At 37.0% G+C, this 26,296-nt stretch overlaps 1 protein-coding gene and 3 long non-coding RNA genes across 4 annotated transcripts; 1 reads left to right on the top strand and 3 right to left on the bottom strand.

Moving 5' to 3' along the window:
* Nucleotides 1-1,565: 1,565 nt before the first annotated feature.
* LOC131329112 (uncharacterized) lies at nucleotides 1,566-4,059 on the bottom strand. Its single transcript, XR_009200633.1, has 2 exons — nucleotides 2,862-4,059; nucleotides 1,566-2,757 (listed from the first exon to the last, which is right to left on the bottom strand). It is a non-coding gene; the product is annotated as an uncharacterized LOC131329112 (long non-coding RNA).
* Nucleotides 4,060-4,464: 405 nt separating this feature from the next.
* Nucleotides 4,465-25,002, top strand: LOC131329108 (beta-galactosidase 16). The gene is made up of 19 exons (XM_058362186.1): nucleotides 4,465-5,729; nucleotides 7,975-8,070; nucleotides 8,148-8,260; nucleotides 8,337-8,403; nucleotides 8,507-8,599; nucleotides 8,896-9,039; nucleotides 9,232-9,326; nucleotides 9,595-9,703; nucleotides 10,890-10,974; nucleotides 11,051-11,170; nucleotides 11,355-11,518; nucleotides 11,625-11,806; nucleotides 12,121-12,215; nucleotides 12,659-12,765; nucleotides 13,487-13,591; nucleotides 14,009-14,113; nucleotides 17,575-17,720; nucleotides 17,907-18,258; nucleotides 23,612-25,002. The coding sequence occupies exons 1-19, from the start codon at nucleotides 5,583-5,585 to the stop codon at nucleotides 23,720-23,722; spliced, it is 2,436 nt and encodes an 811-aa protein (XP_058218169.1). The 5' UTR covers nucleotides 4,465-5,582; the 3' UTR covers nucleotides 23,723-25,002.
* On the bottom strand, nucleotides 7,289-9,083 carry LOC131329109 (uncharacterized). The gene is made up of 3 exons (XR_009200630.1): nucleotides 8,953-9,083; nucleotides 8,031-8,132; nucleotides 7,289-7,912 (listed from the first exon to the last, which is right to left on the bottom strand). It is a non-coding gene; the product is annotated as an uncharacterized LOC131329109 (long non-coding RNA).
* On the bottom strand, nucleotides 11,027-17,566 carry LOC131329110 (uncharacterized). Its single transcript, XR_009200631.1, has 2 exons — nucleotides 17,122-17,566; nucleotides 11,027-11,557 (listed from the first exon to the last, which is right to left on the bottom strand). It is a non-coding gene; the product is annotated as an uncharacterized LOC131329110 (long non-coding RNA).
* Nucleotides 25,003-26,296: the final 1,294 nt, after the last annotated feature.

Genomic DNA, 26,296 nt, shown 5'->3' with positions numbered 1-26,296 from the left:
GGTTATGTTTCTCCCACGGATATTCCTTCCACTTTTTCAGCTTCTAATTCTCTTCCTCTACCTTCTCTTTTTCACCCTCACTTTCATCAAGCATATCGGGATCAATCACCTCCGATTGATCGGACTTGTTATCTTCTTCCTTCATCATGAAACATCCCTCTTCTTCAGGGAAGGTCAAGGTAGGCTTAGGTTGGGTGACTGAGATGATATATCGGCTGGGGTCATATGTGGAGTTGTGGGACAGGCTTATGTGGTTAATATTTCTAGGTGGCTGCTCGGTATTATGAGTAGGGAGTTGATTGGCTTGGACATTGGGTTTTGGTGATTTTATGATGCGGTTATCTATGCAGTCTTGATGTCATGGCGGAGATGTAACCAACAGTTTGTCTCATGCCCAGGGTATTGGTGGTAGGTACAGTGTGTGTTGGGATCATGATTCGGGCCAAAAGATGGGCAGGGAGGTGATACCGAGTTGGGCTCTCACAGATTTAAGGTATTGTAGCAAGATCCAAGAGAGAGGCGTAGAGGGAGAGAACCATATGTGAGAGGGCAAGAGGGAGAGAGTGAAAAAGAAGTTTGATTCGCATTTAAAAAGTCTCCAGCTATACGTTCAAAATGAAGCAAACCACTTCATAATGGCACGCGCAGAATTCAAAAGACACGCGGCTGTCCATTTCAGATCTACTTTTCAGCAAATTACACCTTTACTCCTTCACTTTCAAAACACGCTAGATTCTCACACTTGACCCCACATGTTTGTAACCTAACTAGTCCACTTCTAAATTTCATAATCCCTCTAGTCCACCAATAATTCCAATGACAAAACTAACCTATGTAAAAGAAACAAGGACCCTGTTTGATTAACACAAAAAATATAATTTTCCATTTTTTTCGATCTTGTTGAAACCACGTAACCACCACCACCACCTCTGCCACCGTCACCACCACGTCAACATATAACGTTATATTTTGACAAAAATTTCTATTTTTTTTATTCCTGTTTTGAGCCCTCCCCTTTTTAAACCCACCACCTCTTAACATATAACGTTATATGTAACAAAAATTTCTCTTTTCTTTTTTTAACCTGTTTTGAGCTCTCTCGTTTTGTACTCGCCACACATTAACATATAACATTATCTGTCCCAATCTGCGTTCTTATCTTATGTTTGGTACTACATCAACAAAAGTGTACATATAGTCTTATATGTTCCAATCTATCCTCTATACGTTATAAAAAACGAAGATATATATGAGATGTATAAGGTTATCTATTAGATCTGTGCAAAAAAAACTGTTGACCCGTTGACCCGACCCGACCCGAAGTCAAACAGACGGTTTTGATCAAGAATTTGGTTGGCCATCGGTTTGCTAGATGTAAAATTATCGGTTCGGCCTTCGGATGTAGAGAATCTCTACCCGTCGAACCCACATCGTCCGATTAAAAGGCGTAGGTACACCATACACATGGCATAATCCCAAAGGATGATGCACCTTATCGATTCTCTCTTTTATCACATGCCTCTTTCTGATTTTTGTAGCGTAAAAAGTGGATCTATGCTCCTTCTCTCTCTCTCTCTCTCTTTCTCTCTCTCTGCATTTTCGATTTTGAAACGAAGTACAAGGGCAGACGACTCCATATCTCTCATCACTCTTTCTTGTTTGCAATTTTTTTTCTTCTCCTCTGCAATTGCTATCCTATGACGACAATAATCGACAGCCAAAAAACATGACTCTCTCAAATTCAGACTCCCTCTCTCTCATATCTCACCGAGCTTCCACAATCAGTGAGATGGAAGAGATCGACGCCGGAAGTCATCATCCTCTTTATTTGTTTCCTTTGCTTTCTCAGATTTTTTTTTTTCCGGTCGAAACCGACACCCGACCGACTTCTGATGATGTTGGATCGGTCGAGTTTATCCCTGTAATCGGCGGCCAATGGGTACGAGTTTTCCAGCCCGATCTGCTAGGGTCGGGTGGCGGGTCTAGGCCAAACCCAACCCGGGCTGACCCGTGCACACCCCTATTATCTATTGAGATATCTAGAACTTATTTTTTGCCAACACAAGCACATATAATATTATAGGTGTATATCTGAACTTTGTGCCATGCCAAATATGTTCCTTGCATGTTGAAAAAGTGCACATATAAATTTATGCCACAATCTGCTTTCTTGCCTTATGTTCGGTAATACATTAAAAAAAGTGCACATATAATCTTATATATTCCAATCTGTTCTCTGTACGTTATCAAAAACGAATATATATCTGAGACATATAAAGTTATCTATGAATATCTGGAATGTGTTTTATGCCAACACAATCACATGTAATATTATGTGTATACCTATCGGAAAAAAACAAAAAACAAAAAACGAATACATATAATATTAGACATATAAACATCGTCGCTCTCTCCACTGCACTCTTCGACGAAGGACTCGCAATTGCTCCGGCCTGCGATCCACACGATCTGCTACGGCGCCATTCTGAGCTAGTTGTTGGGGGTTGGCAGTCAGGGTTGGTCCGGCGGTGGGTGCCAGATTTCAGGAGCAGGTCGGGTGGGATGCCGCTAATGAGTTGTTCGGGGTGGAACAGCTAGCAGTAAGTGCCCGGTCCTGACCTCGTCGATGACGGTGGGCTCCAGATCGACGAAGACGGTGCGGGGTACGTGCTTCTCGGCGCCGGTCTTGCTGAAGAAGGTGTTGAACGCATCGTCACCGCCGGCCACCATCTTGTCGCTCGGCATTTGCCCATCGGGCTGCGAAAAAACAACCAAAAACAAAAAAAAACACAAATCGATTAAATCGAAACGATATGGCGTCAAAGACGACGGAAAGTTCGACGGAGTTAAGTTTTTTTTACTTGAATGCCGTGTTCAAGGCAGTAGAGATCCCAACTGGCGTTTCCAACCTGGATCCCGGCCTATCCGATGTGGATCGAAATGCACCCTCTCATTTTCGCTGGACAGTTGTTGCTAGTGGAGAGAGAGAGAGAGAGAGAGAGAGAGAGAGAGATCTGGAGTGAAAGATTAGGGTCGGGGAGATGCAACAACTTATATAGGAGGGCATTTTTGTCTTGGTTTAGTTTCTTTTTTAAAAGAAGTGGACTAAAGACCTTACCAAACCTAATTAGCGGACTAGAGGGGTTATGAACTTTAGAAGTGGACTAAAGATGTTACAAACATGCTATAATGGATCCTAGACTAATTTTTTAAAACAGTATATGCGTGCACATGAACCACATTAAATAAAAGTAAGAAAAAATTTCAAAATGGCACCTAAACTTTCGCTTCAATGTCACAGAAATATCTCAACTTCACTTTATATCAATTAAACACCTAGACTTCCAAAATTTCCAAATTAAGACACCTACCTTTATTTTCCGTCCAATTTGTCAACAAACATGGTGACGTGGCATTTTTCTCCCGTTAATTGCCCCATTGGCACACAACACTCAGTCATTGCAAAATACACGATCAAAATCCCCTTTTTTCTCTCTCCACACCCTCGCCCTCTTTCACCAGAACTCATTTTTCTACACACCTCCCTCACTCTGGTTAATCAATTCCATTTCAACAACCAAACTTGTCTCTTCCACAAATAATTTTCCTCTTCTTTTTCTCCAATTTGTTCCATAAAACACAAAATCCACCGAAACCCAGGAACAGAAAAACCACAAAAAGTATCACAACTATCCTAGTCAAAATCTTTCTCTGGTTATTACTAGAACTAGAGGAATTGGACAAATTGAAATTGAAGAAACACTGAGCCGTATCATGATTGGCGGGGCTAAATCGGTTGGCAAAGGCAGCGGCGTAAATTGACGGGTACACAGTGCAATCAAAGAAGTTCCCGATGGATCCTCTGGTCAGGTAGTACGCCGGAGGCTCGATGGATTCTTCGGTCAGGTAGTACGCCGGAGGCTCGATGGATCCTCCGGTCAGGTAGTAAGCCGGAGGCTACGCGACGCACATGGCGCGCGTTGTTGTACAGTGACTGGGATTTGGTGGTGATGCACAAAGAAAAAGAGATAGTGAGAGGCAATGGAGTTAACCGCTGCTGCAGCAGCCTCGAAGGAGGAGTAGGAGTGGAGGGGAGTTGGGCGGTGGAGGGAGGATCAGAGACGGGTGGGTGAAAAAGGGAAGGAGGCGTGGAGAGAGAGAGAGAGAGAGAGAGAGAGAGAGAGAGAGAGAGAGAGGGGGGGGTTTACCAAAAAAAAAGAGAGAGAAGAAGGGGGTGCAATGAGTTTACTTCCTAACATGTCTAGTGGGCCCATTTAACGCCTGAAATGTGCCCACATCAGCAGATTTGTGAAGGAAATGGATGAAGGCTAATGGTAGGTGTTTTAATTTGGGAATTTTGGAAGCCTAGGTGTTTAATTGATATAAAGTGAAGTTTAGATATTTCTGTAACATTAGAGCGAAAGTTCATGTGCCATTTTGAAATTTTCCCTAAAAATAATGAATTTTAAATACGAATCTCTACAATAGTCTTTTTGGTCATATTTTCTGAATTTTTTTAGTTCAAGTCCATATTTTTCTTGTTTTTTCAATCGACTGAACCAAAATTTTTATCCAAAACAAAAAATTTCTGAACACTAATAGTAGTACCAACTATATTTCAAATACTCCCACCATTCCAAATTGCTGGCCCCATACAACATGTACAATTGTGAGATCAAATCATCAAGAAACGAAATATCGTTGTGCATGGTTTTTGAAACTATTTTACACCAAATTAAAGAATCTATGAAGTACTTTAATTTGGTGCAAGTAGATCCAAAAAATGAACCACAAGATCGAGTACTTTATTTTTATATCTTAATAAAATCTCACATCATTTCGTGGGAGAAAGCAATGTAAAACGGCCGGAGTATATAATTTAGTCCAAAACCATCCTTGCCTCTAAAATCCGTTTCTTCTTCGCTTCTCATCACACTAAAACAACCGTCCAACGGCCCACGACAGCCGGCCAACCATCCCACCCAACTGACCCCAGTTGTTGACCTGCAACACTATGCCCTCTCTTTCTCTCTCCTCCCATTTCACATCTCTCTCCTCCCCTCTTATATGCAAGTGTACATGCCAGAAGGATTGCTACCATCTAAAAGATATACCATTCATCAACATATTTCCAATTTCGTTGCATTCATATATATATTTGTCAACTGCAATTTACTACCCAAATCTTATTGCATGAATTTGTAAGTTTTTACTAACATAGTATTTCAAAGGTTTCTTGTAAGTAAATGTTTGACAATTAATATTCTACCTAAAGTTGCATTATATGCATACGTGTCAATATCATGGAATAGAGCTGAACTTTGAAATGGAGAAACACCAAGAGGAAATCTTTCTATCTTGGCCGGCATGTACATACATATATATGTATGTGTAGAGAGAGAGAGAGAGAGAGAGAGAGAGAGAGAGAGAGAGAGAGAGAGGAGCTATATAATTGCGTGATATTCTTTCACCTAGTCCACCAAAATCCAGCTGGGATTTACCAGAGAGAGAGAGAGAGAGAGAGAGAGAGAGAGAGAGAGAGAGAGAGAGGAGATATATATTGTATTGGTCGTTAAGCAGGGATGTGGTGGTGGTGGTTTGCCTTACTGGCGGTGATCGGCGGCTGCCGTGGAGGAGAGGTTACGTATGACAGAAGATCGCTGATAATCAATGGGCAGCCAAAGATTCTATTTTCTGGATCCATTCACTACCCTCGAAGCACTCCTGATGTATGCGCTCTCTCTCTCTCTCTCTCTCTCTCTCCAGCTAAATTGATTTGGCATACACCATCCACATTACCACGTATGCGTATGTCTTTCGAATTTCTTTTTATTAAAACAGGCTTGTGCAACATAAAAGACTTCCCCCTTATTAAAAAAAAGCGAGACTTCGCCCTTAACATCTAACAGGAAAAATAATGCGCCCTTTGGGTGGGAGAGATGTCAATGGCTTGAGTCATTTGGAATTTTTGGTGAGTGAGCAAGAGCACATATTCAAATATTGACAGCAAGAGCACCAATTGGTGTGAATAAGTTTTTAAAACTAGTCATAAAAGTGAATTCCAACACATATATCTAGATATAAAGAAATCACAAGGCATGCATGCATGTACGTGAAAAATCACTCAAAGTTAACCTCGAAAACAAGTACACACACCTTCAATGCCTTATACTCATCAAAATGTTCAAATCAAATTATAGCTCCAACCACTACAAGAAAAAGTAGAATTGCCGACCAACAATATAGTCGGCAAATTACCAAAATTAACTGACTAAATTTTTTAGTTGGAATGTATTTAGTTGGTAAATTAGGACAATTAACCGCCTAAATTTTTTAATCGGCAAATTAATTTAATTAATCGGCAATTTGTGTCCAACTGCGACTAATCATTTGGTCGGTAAACGTTCTCCCAAACTACAGCGACCAAACTAATCTTGTTGCCAACTTTTAACCAATTAGAAGTCTATATAACGAGCTGAACTAGCTGTTTTCTTTTCCCATTTTTTCAACAATGATGATGGAACGGAACAGGACATGTCAAGGCCCTCCGTTCCTCTTATCTTAAGTACTACTGCTCTTATTGCTGCTTGTGTGCTATGCTGACGAAACCATGTAAAGACTATGAGGCGCAACCAACCCACTGTTTTTAATATTGAAATTCCAACAATAATCCATTCATTACTAAACAACCTGAATCCAAAATTTCAAAACGCAAACTTACTAGACAACAATAAGTTGTCGTTTTGATTTAGAGTACCAATTGCCAACAATAATTAGTCGGTGATTTCCAAAAACCCCACCAACATTTTCAGGAAATTTTCATGGAATTTTGAATTGGCACAAAAAATTACTCTTCACCGACTCTAAGCTTACTTTACTTAGTCGGCAATTGTCTGATTTGAGGATTTAGGGGGAAATATTTAGTGGGCCCTAATTGTGCCATTATTGCATACAAACTCTAAGCTTTATCGCCATTGATGTTTTTATAATGCTCGATTTGAACCATCAGCATTTCACGTCTTACTGCTTATAGCATTGTCACCGAAATTGAAGATCATTCAATATTAACAACGACATGATCGGAAGACTTTTACTGTATCTAGAAGCATTAAAGTCTTTTAGCACATTGGGCCATGAGGTATTTTTGCGCGATCAGAACCATCTATCTTAAGCTTCTTATGGGTTAGATCATTCTTACCGAAATTATAATTGATCGCTTTCATTAGACAATTAATCGGAAAAAAAAATACTATTCTTCTAATGAGTACATGTCTTGATAAAGGGATTTTCTAAACCTGATCGAGCTGCAAATTTATGAGAATCAATTCAACAAGGGCAACAAAATGAATGGTCTCCATCGTCATGATTGTCTCACGATCGTGTGGCTACAGCAACAATGAGTGCAACATAAGACTTATTTGACTATCAAGTAGATCAAAAGTATAGATATAGTAAAGGTAAATGTAATGCTCGATTTGAATCGTTAGAATTTCACGTCTTCCCAATCATAGCATCGTCACCAAAATCGGAGATTAGTCGATATCGGCAATCACATGATTGAAAGACATTTAATGCGGTCGGAGACCTTTAAGTGGTTATAGAGCACTAAACGAGCCCCGCCTGAGGGTTTTTTTGCCAATCGAAATCATCTATCTTTGACGTAATACGAATTAGATCATTCATACCAAGAATGAAGTTAACCGCGTATGGATAGACACACTTGATCGATTTGTGTTTTCTTTACATTTCACGTAAAGAACATAAAAAACTCCCTTCTTTGCAGTTCACTTGGAACCCCAAAAAAACTCAGGGGTGGCCGTGTTGTTTGGTTCACAGCAAGGAATATATTATTGACATATGCATTCTTTAAAAAGAATTCTTCATGAGCCCATCACGTGATTGTGGAAAGAACCTAACGAACACACAAAAACAAAATAGTTGGTCTAAAAAATCATGCGCGCTATCTAATTGCAGATGTGGCCATCTTTGATCAGCAAAGCCAAAAGAGGAGGACTAGATGTCATACAAACCTACGTGTTTTGGAATCTCCATGAGCCCCGACGCGGACAGGTTGACGGCCGTAATCTCTCTCCCTCCCTTTAAAAAAATGTGTGGGAAAGCTCATTTTCTTCCTGGTCACATTTCAGTATGATTTCAGTGGAAGACGTGACATTGTAAGTTTCATCAAACAAATTCAAGCACAAGGCCTCTATGCAAGTCTCAGGATCGGACCCTACGTGGAAAGTGAATGGAGCTATGGGTAAATAGCATTAACATTCGAATCTATAAGTTAACTTTCAAAAGATTGAAATTAATATTTTGGCGTGCTATTGCAGAGGTCTGCCATTTTGGCTACATGACATACCGGGTATAGTATATCGATCAGACAATGAACCCTTCAAGGTTTTGCTCACTTCTAAAATATGACTCTATATGCACATACACTATGAGATTAAGAAAGCCGTGGGAATGCACATTTCAATGCATGTACTCATTATAATGGCAGTTTTACATGCAAAACTTCACGACGATGATCGTGAACATGATGAAATCTGAAGGGCTATATGCTTCCCAAGGAGGGCCAATCATACTGTCACAGGTTAAGCATATGCTTTAAAGTCTAAATTTCTAGTCTACTTTGTATTGTTTTGACTGTCTTCAGAAGAAAAAAGTTGTAAACAAATTCGAAACATCTTTTTTGATGTTTTTTGAAAAGTGCATATGGGTTGTTTCTAGAATTTTTCTACGAATTTCGGGACAATATTATCCAAAACAGTAACTCAAACAAGCTTTTCCACTAAAAACAGAAAACGAAACAAAAACAATATCGACTTAGGCAATATGTTTTTTTTTTAAATTCATGTTACGCAATAACTATATACTTCAAACATGCAGATTGAGAACGAGTACCAAAATATAGAAAGGGCATTTCACGAGAGAGGACCGCCTTACGTTCGTTGGGCAGCAAAAATGGCCGTGGGACTAAAAACTGGCGTGCCTTGGACTATGTGCAAGCAAGATGATGCTCCTAATCCTGTGGTCAGTGAACTTCACCTTCAATACCTTGCAAGAGTCTGTAGAAGTGGAACAAGATAACTGTTCTTCAAAAACTGTTTCAAAGCTATCCCATGAAAGATTTTTCAACTCCCATTTGTTTTTCTCTCACATGCTTTTCCGGGTGACTTGGAACATCATATATATTGAATTTATTTAATTATTTTCAATTTGTAGATCAATACGTGCAATGGGATGAAATGCGGACAAACATTTGTGGGACCAAACTCGCCGAATAAGCCATCCATATGGAGTGAGAACTGGACAACATTGTAAGTACACCTATGAAACTTTCAAGGTTTCAATTGTACAAATGTACTACTTGCAAAGAAAAATCTCCTTGAGGTAGATTGAACATTGAATCTGAGACTGCAAATTATTCAAGCATGTATTCAAATATCTCGTCCACAGGATTCACAACACATTGTACAAGCATGTTTCTGAAACTATTTGTGCAGATGAAATTAAGAACACAAATTTATAGATTAACAATATCTATCGATCTTATAATGTTCTTCCCACTGTTGTTTTCCCGTGAAGCTATCAACTATATGGTAAGAATACAAGAACGAGGTCACCTGAGGACATTGCCTATCAAGTTGCCTTATTCATTTCAAAGAAGTATGGGAGCTTTGTCAATTACTACATGGTAATGATCATAACCTCTTACTATTTGGTCCATCTTTCTATTTTGGATTGTCCCAAAGTAGAAAATGTTGAAGTTTGTATGCATGTCCCTTATAAGTAACAAGATCAAATTGCATTCGCAAGCGAGAATAAAGGAGCAACAATGAAATTAATGCCTTTATATTTGAATTTAAGGCTTCGTTTTTTGGACGCAAAAAATATTTTACTCATTTTCTGTTTGGCTATAAAAATGAGTGAAAATATTTTCAAGGTAAAACATTTTGCACCGACGGAGTGATTGTTTTCCTCTAATTTTGGCTGTAAGATAATTTTGCATTTCACCCCCCGATAGTCCGACATTTCCCGAAACCATGTATTCCATTCCATTCTTCTCCCAAATCATATTAGAGATCCAAAACGAGAGAGAGCTTACTTGATTAAAACATTTCTAAACCAGCAATCTGCCATTGTTTTGGAAAATGTTTTCCAAATGCCAACCAAACATCGGAAAAAAAAGGTTCAAAGTTTGTTTTTTGAAAAATAAAACATTTTACATTGTAAACGGAGCCTAAATGCACTCATTAAATGTGTCCTTAACAAATTGCAATTTCCACAAGCTAGGGATCAAGAATATGGGACTAAGGTTTAATGTCTTCAAGCTCGAAACTACTAATTTCACAAGCTTCTATAACTTACATGATTTGGTGCAATGGTGGACTAGGGTTTTAGGTTTAGGCTCCATTTGTTTTGACATAAAATGTTTTCTTGTAAAATGTTTATCTATTTTTCAGTGTTTGGTTGGAAAAAAGACAGGTAAAATATTTTGGATCATATGGATGAAAATGTCTTCCTCTTGGAAAGGGCACAAGTTGTTTTTTGTTTCATTCCACGTGCTCAATTATCCTTTTCATTCATAGCCTCGTCTCTTACATTAAGGCCCCAACCTTTTTGTTCCCAATATGATTGCAATGTTCAAGAACTCTAACGTCAAAATCAAACCCCTAATCACATATAAAACCCCTATTTTGATGGTTTTGAGCGATGCAACATTCTTCTGAAAAATTCTTTTCCCCTATCAGCCAAACACCCCAAAACACAAACAAAAATTTTCTTTTTTGCAAATTTGATTTTCGTGAAAAACATTTTATACCGAAAAACATTTTACGTTGAAACAAACGGAGCCTAACTGACTACACATTTTTTCCCAGTATCATGGAGGAACAAATTTTGGGAGAACAGCCTCTGCTTATGTACCAACAAGTTATTATGGTCTAGCTCCTCTTGATGAGTATGGTACGTCAAATTCTATGTCTAACCCTGCTATTATACTTTCTAAACAAAAATTGATCCCAAAAATTGATAAATTTAGGCTTAATTCAGCAACCAAAGTGGGGTCATCTGAAAGATTTACATGCTGCAATAAAACTATGTTCAGAGCCTTTACTTCGGGGAACACCAACTTCATCATGTTTGGGTGAACAACAAGAGGTAAGAGCATAATAAATTGTAACTCGACTTTGTTTTCTTTACCATTGACTTCCTTTCACGATTAAAAATAGCTCTAAAATGGAACTCGATCGTCGTCATCTTCTTCACCAGTGATCTTCCTTTCTCAAGATTAAACATGGTTTAAACTATAATGTATGACATCGGTCAATTATTTAAAATCCCGGCTGTTGTCTTTCAAACAAAATCGGGAGGATGTGCAGCCTTCCTGATGAACAATGACAGCAAAACGGACACATTGGTTGTGTTTCAAAATGTAACATATGGATTACCTCCGAGTTCGATCAGCATCTTCCCTGACTGCAAGAACGTAGCCTTCAATACTGCCAAGGCATGTTTTCTAAGACTGTCAACCTCTATCTTGAACCTACTAAAACAGAGAAGACAATATGTATTGTCACTGGAGGTATATTTTTGCAATTTGTTCTTCTGAACAGGTAACCACACAATACAATAACAGATCAACAGTACCAGTCACCAAGTTAAATACAGCCAAAAGATGGAAACAATTTACAGAGGCTGTCCCCAATTTTGGTGATACCTCATTGAGGTCGGATACATTATTGGAGCAAATGAATACCACAAAAGATGCATCTGATTATCTGTGGTACACGTTCCGGTAAACTACGAATTATTCTATATAGCTTCTCAGATTATAATTTAACCTCGAGTAAAAAATTGCTACAGAGAATAAAGTTATGAAATTCAATTAACTTTCCCTAAACTCTCACACTATGCATCTTTCTTCCCTCTTGCCTCCGTGCTATATGGTAGGGTTTTTTTTTTTATATATAACATCACCTCATAGTTTTATGCATCCATGCCGTAGTTCATCATATGAGAGACAAATGACAATGACTTTGTCTTGTCAAATAAATAGTTGCTAAAAGAATACTGTGATCAAGTAAACTGTTCTATGATGTGTATGGGCAGGTTTCAGCGAAATTCTTCTTCTGATGATCAGCCTATGCTCAATGTGACCTCTCTTGCACACGTTTTGCATGTATTTGTCAACGGACTACTCGTAGGTAGGCTCTCTGCTCTGCTTTCAACAATCAAGTGTTCCCCTTGTTTCTTAAATTGGTGAACACATTCAAACATGTAATTTGCAACAGTTTAGCAAATTATACCCGCCTGAAACTGGACAGATATTTAACTGATATAAGAACAGCCATCATGCATTTCAAACAAGAAAACTTGTTTCAAGGAAATAAAAAATTCCCAACCAATTCAATGTCTTCTATTTAATTTGAGCTGAACAACCGTTATCATCTAACATCTAACAAATTACACGTGCTCATCCACTAGAGAAATTGATCTTGTCTTATCTAATCATCTCCCTTCTACTATTCATTTACGCAGTACTTTCTAGGTTACGTTTGTCAGAGTCACAGTCATCACTTTCACCAGCTATTTCACTTATTTTTTTATGAGGCATACTTACCTGCTGGACTTCTGATTTGTTCTTTAGGATCAGCCCATGGAACTCCTACTTCAAGTATTACCCTGGAGACCAAAGTTTCCTTGAACAACGGAATCAACAATGTCTCCTTACTGAGCGTGATGGTTGGATTACCGGTATTCAATCTCAATCTTCATACACTCATGAATGTTATATTGCATTATTAAAACGAAGCAACTTCAGGAACTAAATACTTCTCCACGGTAAAAAGTATATAACCTTGCTAGACAAAATACCAGTACAGCTCACAAAGAAATGAGGGTATAATATAGAGATTATACCGTAAGTGGTTGGATGCAACATGCCAAAATATTCACGTGAACTCTGATTTGTCAACTCTATTTTTTGTTTTAGAAAGTAAATGCTAATAGAACACAAAAAAAAAAAAAAAAAAAAGGCACCAAGGGAATGTCACCCATACAAAAAAAAAAAAAGAGCCCAAATATCTATAAGAACCTATACAGAGCCACACAAAAAAAAAGGATCTATCTAATCAAGGAAATGATCGCAAGTAGGGTTCCATTCATTGGGCTCCCAACCATACAAACTACTGCAAAAGGCTTGTAAGTCTATACAAATAGCTGTCTGCACCATCACAGTGTATTATCCTATTTGGCTTCTCCGAGTATGCCACATCAAGCACGGGAAAGCAGAGCCTTATCTTGCTCCTCCTCCCTAATCTAGCCCCACAACAACCCTGAAGTAACTCTATGACCATACCAGGATAATGTTGTTTATGCCTACCAGATGATGTTATTTATGAACAAAATTTAATTTAATCTGATTTCATTGCCTTCATATAAATTTGGTCTGGTTACTTTCTTCTCTCATCTGAAGGATTCAGGGCCATTTCTTGAACATAGAACAGCTGGATTACGCAGAGTGAGGATCTTATTGAATCAAGATATTATAGATTTCACTAATTATTCATGGGGCTACCAGGTGATCAACTTCTAACCACCAAAATGCTTACTCCTGCTTTGCTTTCACTCATTTAGCTAATTGTTCCACGAATCTTTATGCTTGGAAATATTAATATCAAATAGTACTTTCATCTTGTGAATTGCAACTGAAGTCCTCAAGATAATTAACTATGGCAAGAGGTGCATTGAGGCGGCGAATGCCTCCTTACTACTTAGGGGCGAGGCACTTCATGGCCTCGCGGCCACTACCCCACCATTTCACATTATTTTGTGCTTTCAAGGCCCCTATTTATAGTAAACATTTTCAATCAACATTGAATACCTGCTCCAATTTTCTATTTTCCAACCTTCATATGCTAGGTTTGAATCTCTTATGGTAAACAACTGTCACTAAAGGAAGTAAATTAATTATAATCTCACAAATAAAATCATGAAGGTTGGATTGCTCGGAGAGAAACTACAAGTTTACACAGACAATGGACTGAGCAAAGTTCAATGGAGTACATTAAGCTCTTCAACTCAGCCACCCTTATGGTACAAGGTAAGAAAGAACTTTTGCTGAAAATTACAAGAATTTAACTTCTACTTTTGGTTTCTTATATATGTATTCCCTTCTAATTTGACTACAACAATGATTAGATAGGCAAGTACTCAAAGTGGATGATGCAAACCAAATCAAGGATAGATTGCATAAGAGTGATAAATCCCTCAAAGGGGAATACAAGGAGCAAAAGCTCTCAAATATCTATTATCAATATATCAAAAACTAACTAATGAGGGCACAAGACACCTATTTATAGACTCAAAATCCTACACACACTAAAGACACTAAAATGACAACAATACCCCTAAATCCTACTGCATCATACACCCCCTCTAAAGAAAACAACTTGTCCTCAAGTTGGACAAAAGGACTCAAGACAACTAAATCAAGGAAAACATAGAACTTTAGAAGTATTTATTATGCAGCTCCAAAGTAGGCATGCGGCTGCAATTCTGGATCCATGCCACGATCATGCAATAACCCATCTTTAATACAAGTTTCCATTTGTGTACATTCCCTGCGTCCTTGCTTATGTGCCTAGAAATCACCCATTTGCCATGCCTCTTAAGGCTCAACACTTCCTCAACATAGGTGACTACACTTGGTTCTAAAACGTCACAAGAATCATCAACATTCGCAAAGAGAAAATTCAACTTCACCACTTGTCCAAGATCATACCCCAGACTTTCTTGAGTGAACACCATTCCCAAAGGATCTTCAAGATGTCCCAAGTCGTTTCTTCTCTCTCTCGGCCACTTTAGAAGTTGCTCGGGCACCACAACATCACAAACTTGCACATCTTGGACCAAAGACAATCCAAGAGACATGTTTGGAGAACAATCATCAAATTTTGGCTCTATGAAGTCCTCTAGACTCATTGGGACTTCGAAAGCAGTCTCATTTGTCTTGGGTAGCACACACAATGCAACATTCGCTCCATGCCCTTCTTCTTGTACTTGTTTGCTATCATCCCATTGCAAGAAGCGAGGTTCATTGCTAATAAGAATGGGCATTTCTTGTTCTTCATTGGAGCTTCCAACGTTCTCAAGTCCATCTTCATCACCATCAATATCCTCACTTGGATACTCATCATAGATGGGAACGTCTTCCACGTCAATATCCCCCTTTGAAGACTCGTCAAACATGAGAACTCTTTCGAATTCACCTCCAACATCTTCGTTTGGAGACTCGTCAAAGATGGAGAAATCTCCAAACTCATCTTCAATCTCAAAGGCGCAATCATCTTGAAGAACACCTTCAAGGTCTTCACTAGGATATTGATCGAAGATAGGAAAATCATCGAAATAATCGAGTTCCATTCCCCCTTCAAACTCATCCGAATTGAGGCTCACATCCTCCTCAATCTCGTTTGGATTAAACTTTCCATAAGATTCAAGAAGGCCAACATCAATGTTGCTCTCCTCCTTGTAGTTAAAACTAGATTTAAATTGACTATAAGAATTATCAATACCTCCACGAGGTAGTAAACGATGTACCTTCTTAATCATGGTAGCAACTTGTCTTTTCAACATCAACAATTGCACCCTATCGTTTAAGGTTGCAATTTGTGTACTCAACTCTTCAATCTCATTCCTATAATGATTTTGGCTGCCAAAGTTATCAATTCCATCACCATTATTCACCGCAAAGCCTCTACCTCTACCTCCTCTTTTACCTCTAGCCCGATAAGCCATTACAATACCCAAATTCAACTCCAAACAAGTAAATCCACCCCAAATAATGAAAACCCAATCAACTCAGCCGTTTAAGGGTGCAATTTGTGTACTCAACTCTTCAATCTCATTCCTATAATGATTTTGGCTGCCAAAGTTATCAATTCCATCACCATTATTCACCACAAAGCCTCTACCTCTACCTCCTCTTTTACCTCTAGCCCGATAAGCCATTACAATACCCAAATTCAACTCCAAACAAGTAAATCCACCCCAAATAATGAAAACCCAATCAACTCAGCCACCAATTTCAACAGAACAAACCCAAAAACACGTAATCACCAATAATCATACTCGAATCGACAGCTACGGAGCAATCTAGCAACAACCCAGCAAAGAAAATAAGGAATCGACACTTACCCACCTTAGATCTTGTCCGAAATCAGCAAAAATCAGTCCGAAAACTCTCAAAATCCACGGATCTGACTTGAAATCACTGTAGCAAGCTCCGAAATCACTGTAGCAGTCTCGAAATCACTGTGCTCGAAATCACTGTAGCTGGTCCGAAATCACTGTAGTAGACTCGGAATCACTATAGCAGCTCCGAAATGGTCCGAAACAGGCAGATCTGGGTTTGAAACTTCGATTTGAGTTCCGAAATTGCAGATTTGAGCTCGAACAAGGCTGGGTCTTGTTCAAACAGGTCCGAACAGTTCCGAAATCACTGTAGCAGACTCGGAATCACTGTAGCAGCTCCGAAACAGCTCCGAAATGGGTAGATCGAGCTTGAACAGTGCCGAAATGGCCGATTCAAGTTCGAACAGGTCAGATCCTAAGGGTTTTGGGTTCGATTCAGGGCTAAATAGGGTCGAAATCGAAGTATAGGGTGTTGGGTTGGATAGATCTGAGGATTTGGAGTGATTTGGGGGCTCCGGCGAGATTTTCCGGCTCCGTTTTAGGTTTCCGGTGAGGTTTCCGGCGAGGTTTAGGTTTCCGGTGAAGTCTCCGGCGAGATGAACGGTGGGGATCGAGCCTAGAAGCTCTGAAACCAAATGATGCAAACCAAATCAAGGATAGATTGCATAAGAGTGATAAATCCCTCAAAGGGGAATACAAGGAGCAAAAGCTCTCAAATATCTATTATCAATATATCAAAAACTAACTAATGAGGGCACAAGACACCTATTTATAGACTCAAAATCCTACACACACTAAAGACACTAAAATGACAACAATACCCCTAAATCCTACTGCATCAGTGGAACTTAAGAAACTTAGTTTGCAAATGAAATGATACACAAACCTGAACAAAGTTGTTCAAAATTCACTAACCGTAAATAACTACTTCAATACTTTTCCATAATTGCAAAGGGATTTGGTCGAGTGGTACTATTCTAATCCCTTGGTCCCCTCATCAAAATATAATGTCCCTGTAAAATGTCAAGATCAACAGTGAGAGAAAGCACTGAACTTGAAATGTATCTGTTGATCATAACTTCTTTTTTCATTAGTTATAATGCTTTCAAGATGTCCAATAAAAGTTACTCTATTTGATGAAGATGTTTACCAAGGCACATGCACTTTTATTCTTGTTTGGTGCGTAGAAAAAGTATGATATTTGTACATGATAACCCTATTCTATTACGTGTTCAACAAAAAATACTGTTTAACAGAATAGGTTATAATTGAGATAAATGTGCCTAAGATGCTTCTACTATTCAACACAATGACGTTGAACTTGTAATATGAACTGATCAATCATGTGGTTCATTGATATTTTAACAGACTAAATTTGATGCGCCAGGAGGTACTGACCCCGTGGTATTATACCTTGGCTCCATGGGGAAAGGTGAAGCTTGGGTTAACGGCCAAAGTATAGGGAGATATTGGGTATCATTCACTGAACCTGCAGGGAATCCTACACAGACATGGTAACTACTTTTACAAAGTACCTTTACAAACTTTTTTTTATAGTAAGCTACTATTTTCTTAACCAATTGACTCCGTGTCAAACGGATGAAAAGGACGGATGCATTAGATACTACGATATATTTTTTATTTTTTAATGTTTGCACACCTTAATTCTACTAATAGTGAGTCACCTTTTATGTTGTTAGGTACAATGTACCACGATCTTTTCTTAAACCTGTAGGCAATCTATTAGTTTTACTGGATGAAGAATATGGAAACCCTCTTGACATTGTCATTGGCACCACTAGGATCACAAAAGTATGTGGGCATGTGTCTGATAGTCATCCACCTTCAGTCACATCATGGAAGGGACACTACCCCTTTAGTAAGAAGTACAAAAAGTATCGAGGCAAGAGGCCAAAAGTTCAACTTTATTGTCCAAGAAAAACGAAAATTTCGGGGATTATTTTTGCAAGCCTTGGAACCCCTTGTGGTGATTGTGGAAGTTATGCTATCGGGAGCTGTCACTCATCTAATTCAAGAGCCATCGTGGAGAAGGTAAGATTTCATCTCATTTGTCAGATTTAACTTTGCCTTGGAGCATGTTAAGGAAATGGTGTTTCTTGGTGGTTATCAGGGAAAAAATACGGATACTAAAAACGGACATACCGAGTGCACAAAGCTCCGATGGAGCAACATCGGGAAATATAGCCTTTTGACAGTATTATCACTACTAGAGGTCGGGCACAAGCGATGTGTGTGCAACTCAAATTTTGGCAGAAAATGGCAAAATTCGATCAAAATGTGCACAAATGCTTCCCATTTGTTATTTGATCAAACTTTATTAAAATTCAATTTGCACACGCATCGTGTGTGCCCCAACCTCTAGTGTAATAGTGTAAAGTGCATAATTGTGTTCACTTTTTTTGTTTCTAAACCTTTGGAAATAGAAAAATGTACACGCACACAAAGGCTGGCTCAAAAAAACCTTTTATAGTGTAGTTGTGCGATACTTTTTTTTAACTCTTAAACTGGTTTAATTAAAGAATACTTAAACAACCGGAAAAAGTAGAAGGGAGAAAAGAAGTAGTAAACTGATTGAATTCATCCCAGACCATGTATGTTAACTTTTTAACTCAGACTCAAAATTTGAAATTAACATTGATTTTGACAGAAAAACTGATGCATTATAACCAAAAAAAGAACACAAAAGAAAGACTTATAATTATTTCTACCACACATCATCAAACTGCTTCCTAAGTTCTCTTTCTCACTTTGACTAATCAAATATTTGCACCCAAAAGATTTCACTTAACTCTTAAACTTCAAAAACTCGGTAGAAACCAAATTGCACTTGCTGTACCAGTAAGCCAACAGTTCCAAACACACAAACCAACAATTCTAAACAATTCACTATGAAACACTTGCTGCACTTCCACAAGCCAACATACCAACAGTGCAACTTTGCAAGTCTAAAACCAAAAGCCAACATAATAGCTATTCAACCATACAAAAAAAAAAAACTAACAGATTAATGGTTGAAAACAGTTGGCCTAGTACTGCTAATCAATATAAATAGACTCGGTAGAGGAGCCTTGGGTACCAGTGATGACCCTTCCTTGACTACCCTGCCTTGACCTCCTATATAAACCGTATATCAGCTGAAGATCGACAAAGGGGTTTTTACCTGTGAGGTTTCGGTCCTTTAACTTCGTCAAATCCTTCGAATGGAACTATGATTGCTCTTCGAACGTCGGGAGAGAGAAAGATGGGTGAGGAGGGATATCGCGATCCGAGGTTTGGGACACCGCCAAAATGCCCTAACTTAATAAAAGGGCAAACACGTAATTTCCCTGCTTCTAGTCCTTTAGAGCAATTACATCAGTTTAGCTAAAATATAAGCTAAAAATACTTGTGAAGAGTATAAATTTTGCTATTATTTAGTATCACCACTATATCAATATTATTCATTTTACATACACTTTATTAAAATACTCATTTTGCTGGGTTCTCTTGAACTACGTGTGCTGGGTTGGAGCTGGGAGAGAGGAGAGAGACAGCTAAAAGTAAAAATAAGGGAAAAAAACTGTAATAGTCCTTGTAGTTAAGTGTTCGTGTCAATTTGGTCCCTGTAGTTATAATTGGCTCGATTTACACTCTGTACTTTCCATTTTGTTTCAATTCGGTCCAATTACTAACTTCCGTTAGTCCGCCGTTAGTCCTTTAAATAGCAAAATCATATGGCTCCCTTTTTGGGGGTTAAAACAGACTTGTTTGGCTGAATAAGCCAACTTCCTTATTTTTTGTCCTTAATTAAATTTTTTTTTTGTATTTGTTAGTTTTTCGTCAATTTTTTTGGGGGTTATTGCATCGTCATGACGAGAAGCATCTAAAAAGTAAAAAATTATTATCGATTTTTTTTTTTAATAAAGATGAAAAGATTGGCTTAGGCTTATTTTTCAACATTCCTAATCAGGAATCAGTGCATGGACCAAGTGTAGGAAATTGAATGGAATGACAGGGCACTATTTTTTGTAACTACTTGGGTTGTTAAGTTAGATTTATTGTAACCTAATTGAGTGGTTTGTTATGTCTATGTATTAGGTTATGACATGGTAAATTTGGAACTGAGTTTATATAATATTCTAACTTTTGGACATGGTTCTATATGCATTTTCAGTACTATGCAGAAAAATAAGACATCTCAGTATTTGTCCACAAGTTAAACATGCAGACAATATCAGTAGTTATGATGCCTCATGGCTGATCATGAAAATGCTGAATTCGATGGCAACTTTTTGTAGAAAATTATAACCAAATTTCTTCCTAAGTGCCTCCTTATCAGTGGAGAATGGAAGAATGAGCTGTGTTTTGGTTCAGAGGTATATTAGGGCAAGAGGGGAATGAGTAACCCTATTCAACTAAATAAGCCAACTGGCTTATTTTTTTATCTTTATTCAAATTTTTTTCATATTTGTTAGTTTTTCGTCATTTTTTTTGGGAATTATTGCATCGTCATAACAAGAGTAATCTAAAAAGTAAAAAATTACGATTGAAACCTAATTTTTTTGAATAAAGACAAAAATAAGCCAATAAGCCAATTTTTTCGTCTTTATTCAAAAAAAATTGAATTTCGATCATAATTTTGTACTTTTTAGAATCCTCTTATCATGAAAATGCAATAACATCAAAAAAATTGACGAAAAACTAACAAATACAAAAAAAAATTCAATAAGGATAAAAAAATAAGCCAGTTGGCTTATTTAGCCGAACGAGTCTATTTTAACCCCATAAAAGGGGGCCATATGATTTTGCTATTTAAAGGACTAACGGAAGTTAGTAATTGGACCGAATTGAAACAAAATGGAAAGTACAGAGTGTAAATCGAGCCAATTATAACTACAGGGACCAAATTGACACGAACACTTAACTACAAAGACTATTACAGTTTTTTTCTCTAAAAATAATACTAGTATTTAATTCAATACTTGTGAACAGGTCTTAGCTAATACTCCTAGTACCGAAGCATTCTAGACCGACTCGGGGATCCAGCGGCTCGGGCCGCACTGCTGGAACTGCAGGGCGCCAAAACTACGATCGTTTTGGCACCAAAGCCAAACCGAGCCAAGTAATAAACCAACCTTAGTGCTGAGAAAAAAAATTATGTGTTCCAAATTTCAATCCGTTTGAATCGGTGGAAAAATTTTATTTTTCTGATCATTTTATTATAAAGGGTCATAATTAAATTTTGACTCTAGGGCTCTCGTTAATTAGAAAACTAACTCTAGGGTCATAATTAATTTTGACCATTTAGGATAAAATGATTAGAAAACTAAAATCTTTTCACCGGTTCAAACGGATTGAAATTAAGAACACTTAATTTTTTAACCTTTTTAGACAATTTATATATTAAAAAATATGGTTAAAAAAAAGTTTTCCCAATTTCAATCCGTTTGAACTGGTGGAAAAATTTTAGTTTTTTGATCATTTTATTCTAAATGGTCATAATTAAATTTTGACTCTTTGGCTCTCTTTTGATTAGCCCTAAGAGATATTTGATTCTACGACTTTCTTAGGGCTAATCAACGAGAGCCCTAGAGTCAAAATTTAATTATGACCCTTTATAATAAAATGATTAGAAAAATAAAATTTTTCCACCGATTCAAACAGATTGAAATTTGGAACACATAATTTTTTTTCTCAGCACTAAGGTTGGTTTATTACTTGGCTCGGTTTGGCTTTGGTGGCATCCCCTTTTGGCGCCAAAACGACGTAGTTTTGGCGCCCTGCAGTTCCGACAGTGCGGCCCGAGCCGCTGGATCCCCGGGTCCATTGTAGACAAAGGTAAAATAGATACCACTTTACCTAATCTGGTGCACCTCCCTTTTTGAGTTTTTCTTCTTCAAAATAGCTAAAAATGTATTTTACATAGAATGATGTATATGCTCTTAGTCGTTTTTCATAGATGAGGGGGGTTTAAGTGATGTATTTTATAGATGATTAGGTGTAAATGATAAAAAATGATAGATGAGGGAGTGTAAGTGATTTTTACCCTAATTTAAAAAAAAATCAATAGCAAACTATTTTACCAATGGTTCGAGCTTCGCTCCACATTTTCATCCCTCTCTCTTGAAACTATAGAGGAGGATGCAATGTTTTAAAACCCAAATCAGACCGGCCAATTCAAGTTGTCGATAGGTCATTCCTCTAGAGCGGCTTGGCTTATATAGAAGTAAAATGAACCGGCAAATTGAACGGGATCCATAAAACCGGTGATTCTATATATATATATATATATATATATATATATATATATATATGAGGCAGTTTTAGGAACACCCAAAAAAATACCTCATAGTTTCCGATTAAATTTTGATGATCCGAGCCGCTCAATGCGATCAAAACGTGATTTGAACGGTACTTGTGAGAAATCAGCAAAAAAAATAACTGAAAAGGGCTTGATCCGAACAGTTTCGAATAGTTTTTTATTTAACGATTCAAATAAAAACTGCTCAAATCAAGCATTTTTCGGTCTTTTTTTTTCTAATTTCTCGCGGGCACCTTTAAAATCACATTCTGCATACATTGAACAGTTCAAATCATAAAAATTCAATCAAAAACTATGAGAATGAAATTTTGGATGTTTTTTTAAATGTTTTTGAGTGTTCCCAAAACCGCCGCAATATATATATATATATATATATATATATATATATATATATATATATATATATATATATAAATTCTCGATACTTCTGCAATCTTGCAAGGGCACATAACATCTTGGCGGCCCAAGTGGCACTTTTTACACCACTAACATCCGAGATTTAGTTTCTCTACCGAGGTTTGTCCGTCTATAAAGAAGTGATTTCACCCTTTTTCCTTCATTCTCCCGATGCGGGACTAATGTATGTGTAAAATAAACTATGAAAACTCAATGAGTGTGTTTTGGTTTTAAAACTCACAGAATTACATTATTTTAATTTCAAATCTAAGTTAATTAATTAGTAATTTTTCATTTAATATCCATAAATGTTACTAAATAAATTTACTTATGAAATCACGGCTCAATACCACTAGATCCGCCATCAAAGTAGTGACCGTTCACCCATTCTCTTTTGTGGTGCACTCTGGTTTCCGACGTTCAAAACATATTGGGAGGAGGAGGGAGTTCCCTATATATCTCATAACATAATTGACACTGGAATATTAGTATAAGAATCCAAATTGTTATTTACTCTACTATTTTGTCTAGCAACAAAAGTTCCATTCGTGCTAAATAAACTATGTTTTGTATCAGGAGTGCTACAATATTGACTTATCTAAAGATATATGTCTGATTTGGTTTTGCATCATTCCTTTATTATTGCTTATATATTCATATTATTCTCATAAAACAATTTTTTGCCAGGCTTGTCTAGGGAAGACGAAATGTTCCATTCCTCAATCATACCAAATTTTTGGTGGTGACCCATGTCCAGGCATCCCCAAAGCTCTGTTGGTTGACGCACAGTGCGAATAACCATGTTCAATTCATGCCATTTATTCGAAGAATTTATAGCCAAAAAAAAGGGTAACAAAAGCTTAATTTAGCAAGTCATTCATATATGTAAGTCATCTATTCATGGTGTCAGATTGATGATTAGAAATTAAATAAAACATACTCCCTCCGTCCACTTTTTAAAGTTCAATATTCTATTTTGGGTTGTCTCTTAATAAGTGTCCATTTTATAAAGTTAGTAGGTAAAAATTGGTATATTTTTCATTTTGCCCCTAAAAGTAGATTTCATTTTGAAAAATTAGTGAGTACCCCATAGAGGGCAAATAGGCAAAATGGAGATAAAAGTTGATGTGAAATGTGTAATGATGATGTTTTCTTAATAAGTTGGAGTTACGAAACGGGATATTTAAAAAGGGACGGAGGGAGTAGTAGAGATCATTTTCATGATCTCAGCAATTCTACTTAACTGTTAGACAAGTTTGTTGACAATATGAGATTTAGATCTCTTCTATTTGATATAGAGATATATATTCGAAACATTTACTTTTATTTACGATTGGCCCACAAAAATTACATTGAAATGCTAAAAAAAAAGTAGTTAAGTAGATATCTATTCATACTCATTCTTCCTAATTTTTTATCCTTGTACTTTTTGGGATTATTTACTTTTCGTAATTTGTTGTTTGGATTTTCGTCATAATTCTTGGGGGAGGAATTAGAAAACAATAAAAATATGAACCTAAGTTGAAAAAAGTTCGAATAGAACGACACTAAAGACAAAAAGATCACTTGTTTCAAATATGAACCTAAGTTGAAAAAAGTTCGAATAGAACGACACTAAAGACAAAAAGATCACTTGTTTCAAATTTCTTCTGTCTTTAGTGATATTTTTTCTTTTGATCGTAATTTTTTACTTTTCAATCTCCTCTCATCAGAATGATTAATTCAAAAAAAACAACGTGAATCCACAAAAATTTAAGAGGAATGAATAAATTACCAAAACAAAAAATTAAGGAAGTTTTTTTTAAGGAAGTTACAGTTGCTTTTTTTGTCATCTATCTTCATCTTTTATTCTACATTGGAGAGAGAGAGGACTAAAAATTTGGTCTTTGGAGACGAATTGAAATCGTCACATAATGCATGTTTTTTGTTGCCAATAGTATATAGGTGACGAAATTAGTTTTGCCATCTATATAGGTTGTCTCCGAAAGTTACCTGGTGAAAAAAATCTTGTTTCGTCACCAATATAAGTAATCGGTAATGAAATTTTTTGTCTCAAAAGACATTTTTATATGGGAAAATATTTTACAACTGATTTGCTCTTCCATCGGAAAACTTAGGCTCCATTTTGTTGGGCATAAAATATTTTACAACTGAAAATAATTTTCATGTAAAACATTTTACAAGAAAACACAAGTTTTTCAATTATTTTTCGGTGTTAGGTTGAGTTTCAATTTTATTCTTACAAATCAATAGCTCATCTAATTGGTCTACCGTAATATCAAAGTGTGAGTAACTCTCGAGAGCTTTCTCTCTCTTACTAGAGACGAGCGCTTTCCTTGTATTTTGTTTTTGTTGTTGTGGTTGTAATTTTGTTATTGTTTAATATGTGTGGGATGATCTCCCCTTCAAAAAAAGTTTGGGTTTGTTTGGAGAAAAGTCTTGGAGAGACGTGAAGAAAATTTCGCAATTGCATTCACACATTGCCATGAGGGAATGAGACAAAATCATTCGCGGCACAACCCCCGTCCAATATCTTGGAAAATAACTTATCGGGTTTAAGATTAAGTCGTTTTACGGCTAGAAAATAACTTATCAATTTTTCGAGGACAAGTTAATTTACGGCAAAAAATAACTTACCGGTGTTTCGAGGATAAGTCGTTTTAGGTTGAAGATGTAAGAGATTTTCCAAAAAATAAATCATTTTCTGGTATTTTCAACAATCAATCACCGAAAATTATGTAAAATGTTTTAGTGAAAATATTTTAGGTCTAAACAAACGGAGAATGATTCTAGGGTGAATTCTCCTAAACTTAAAAAAAATTAAGTTGTTTTGTCCCTATTTGAATTTTTTTTGTATTTGTTAGTTTTGCATCCCACTTTTTTGGATAATCAAGGAATTGGGAAAGTAAAATTTTTTTACCCAATTTTTTTTTATTTTTATCCAAGCATTTTGAAAAATAACCATTTTTTAGCAACTAAAAAGTAGTTATTTCTCAGAATACTTTGGTAAAAAAATTTTACTTTCCCGATTCCTTTTATCAAGATGAATCAATAATCCACAAAAATTTGGCTCAAAACTAACAAATGCGATTAGGACAAAACCAACTTAATTTTTTTTAAGTTTAGGAGAACTCACCCTATTTGACTTCGGGTTAGTGCTCTGCAGTGAGGTGTACAACACCGTATTGTGGACTTCGAGTCGTTGGATCGTGCATTTGACGGCTCGGATCTCATCTCGGCAACTAACGATTAAGAGCCGTTCATTGTCGAGATGAAATCCGAGCCGTTGGATGCACGATCCAACGGCTCGGAGATGCACAACACCGTACTGCACACACCACTACGGCCCCATTCCAGAAACCTTCTTAAAAA

This window comes from Rhododendron vialii, chromosome 6a, assembly GCF_030253575.1.
Source record: "Rhododendron vialii isolate Sample 1 chromosome 6a, ASM3025357v1".
Taxonomy (NCBI): Eukaryota; Viridiplantae; Streptophyta; class Magnoliopsida; order Ericales; family Ericaceae; genus Rhododendron; species Rhododendron vialii.
Note: the sequence above shows the minus strand (reverse complement) of the source record. Positions and strands in the feature narration are given on the sequence as shown.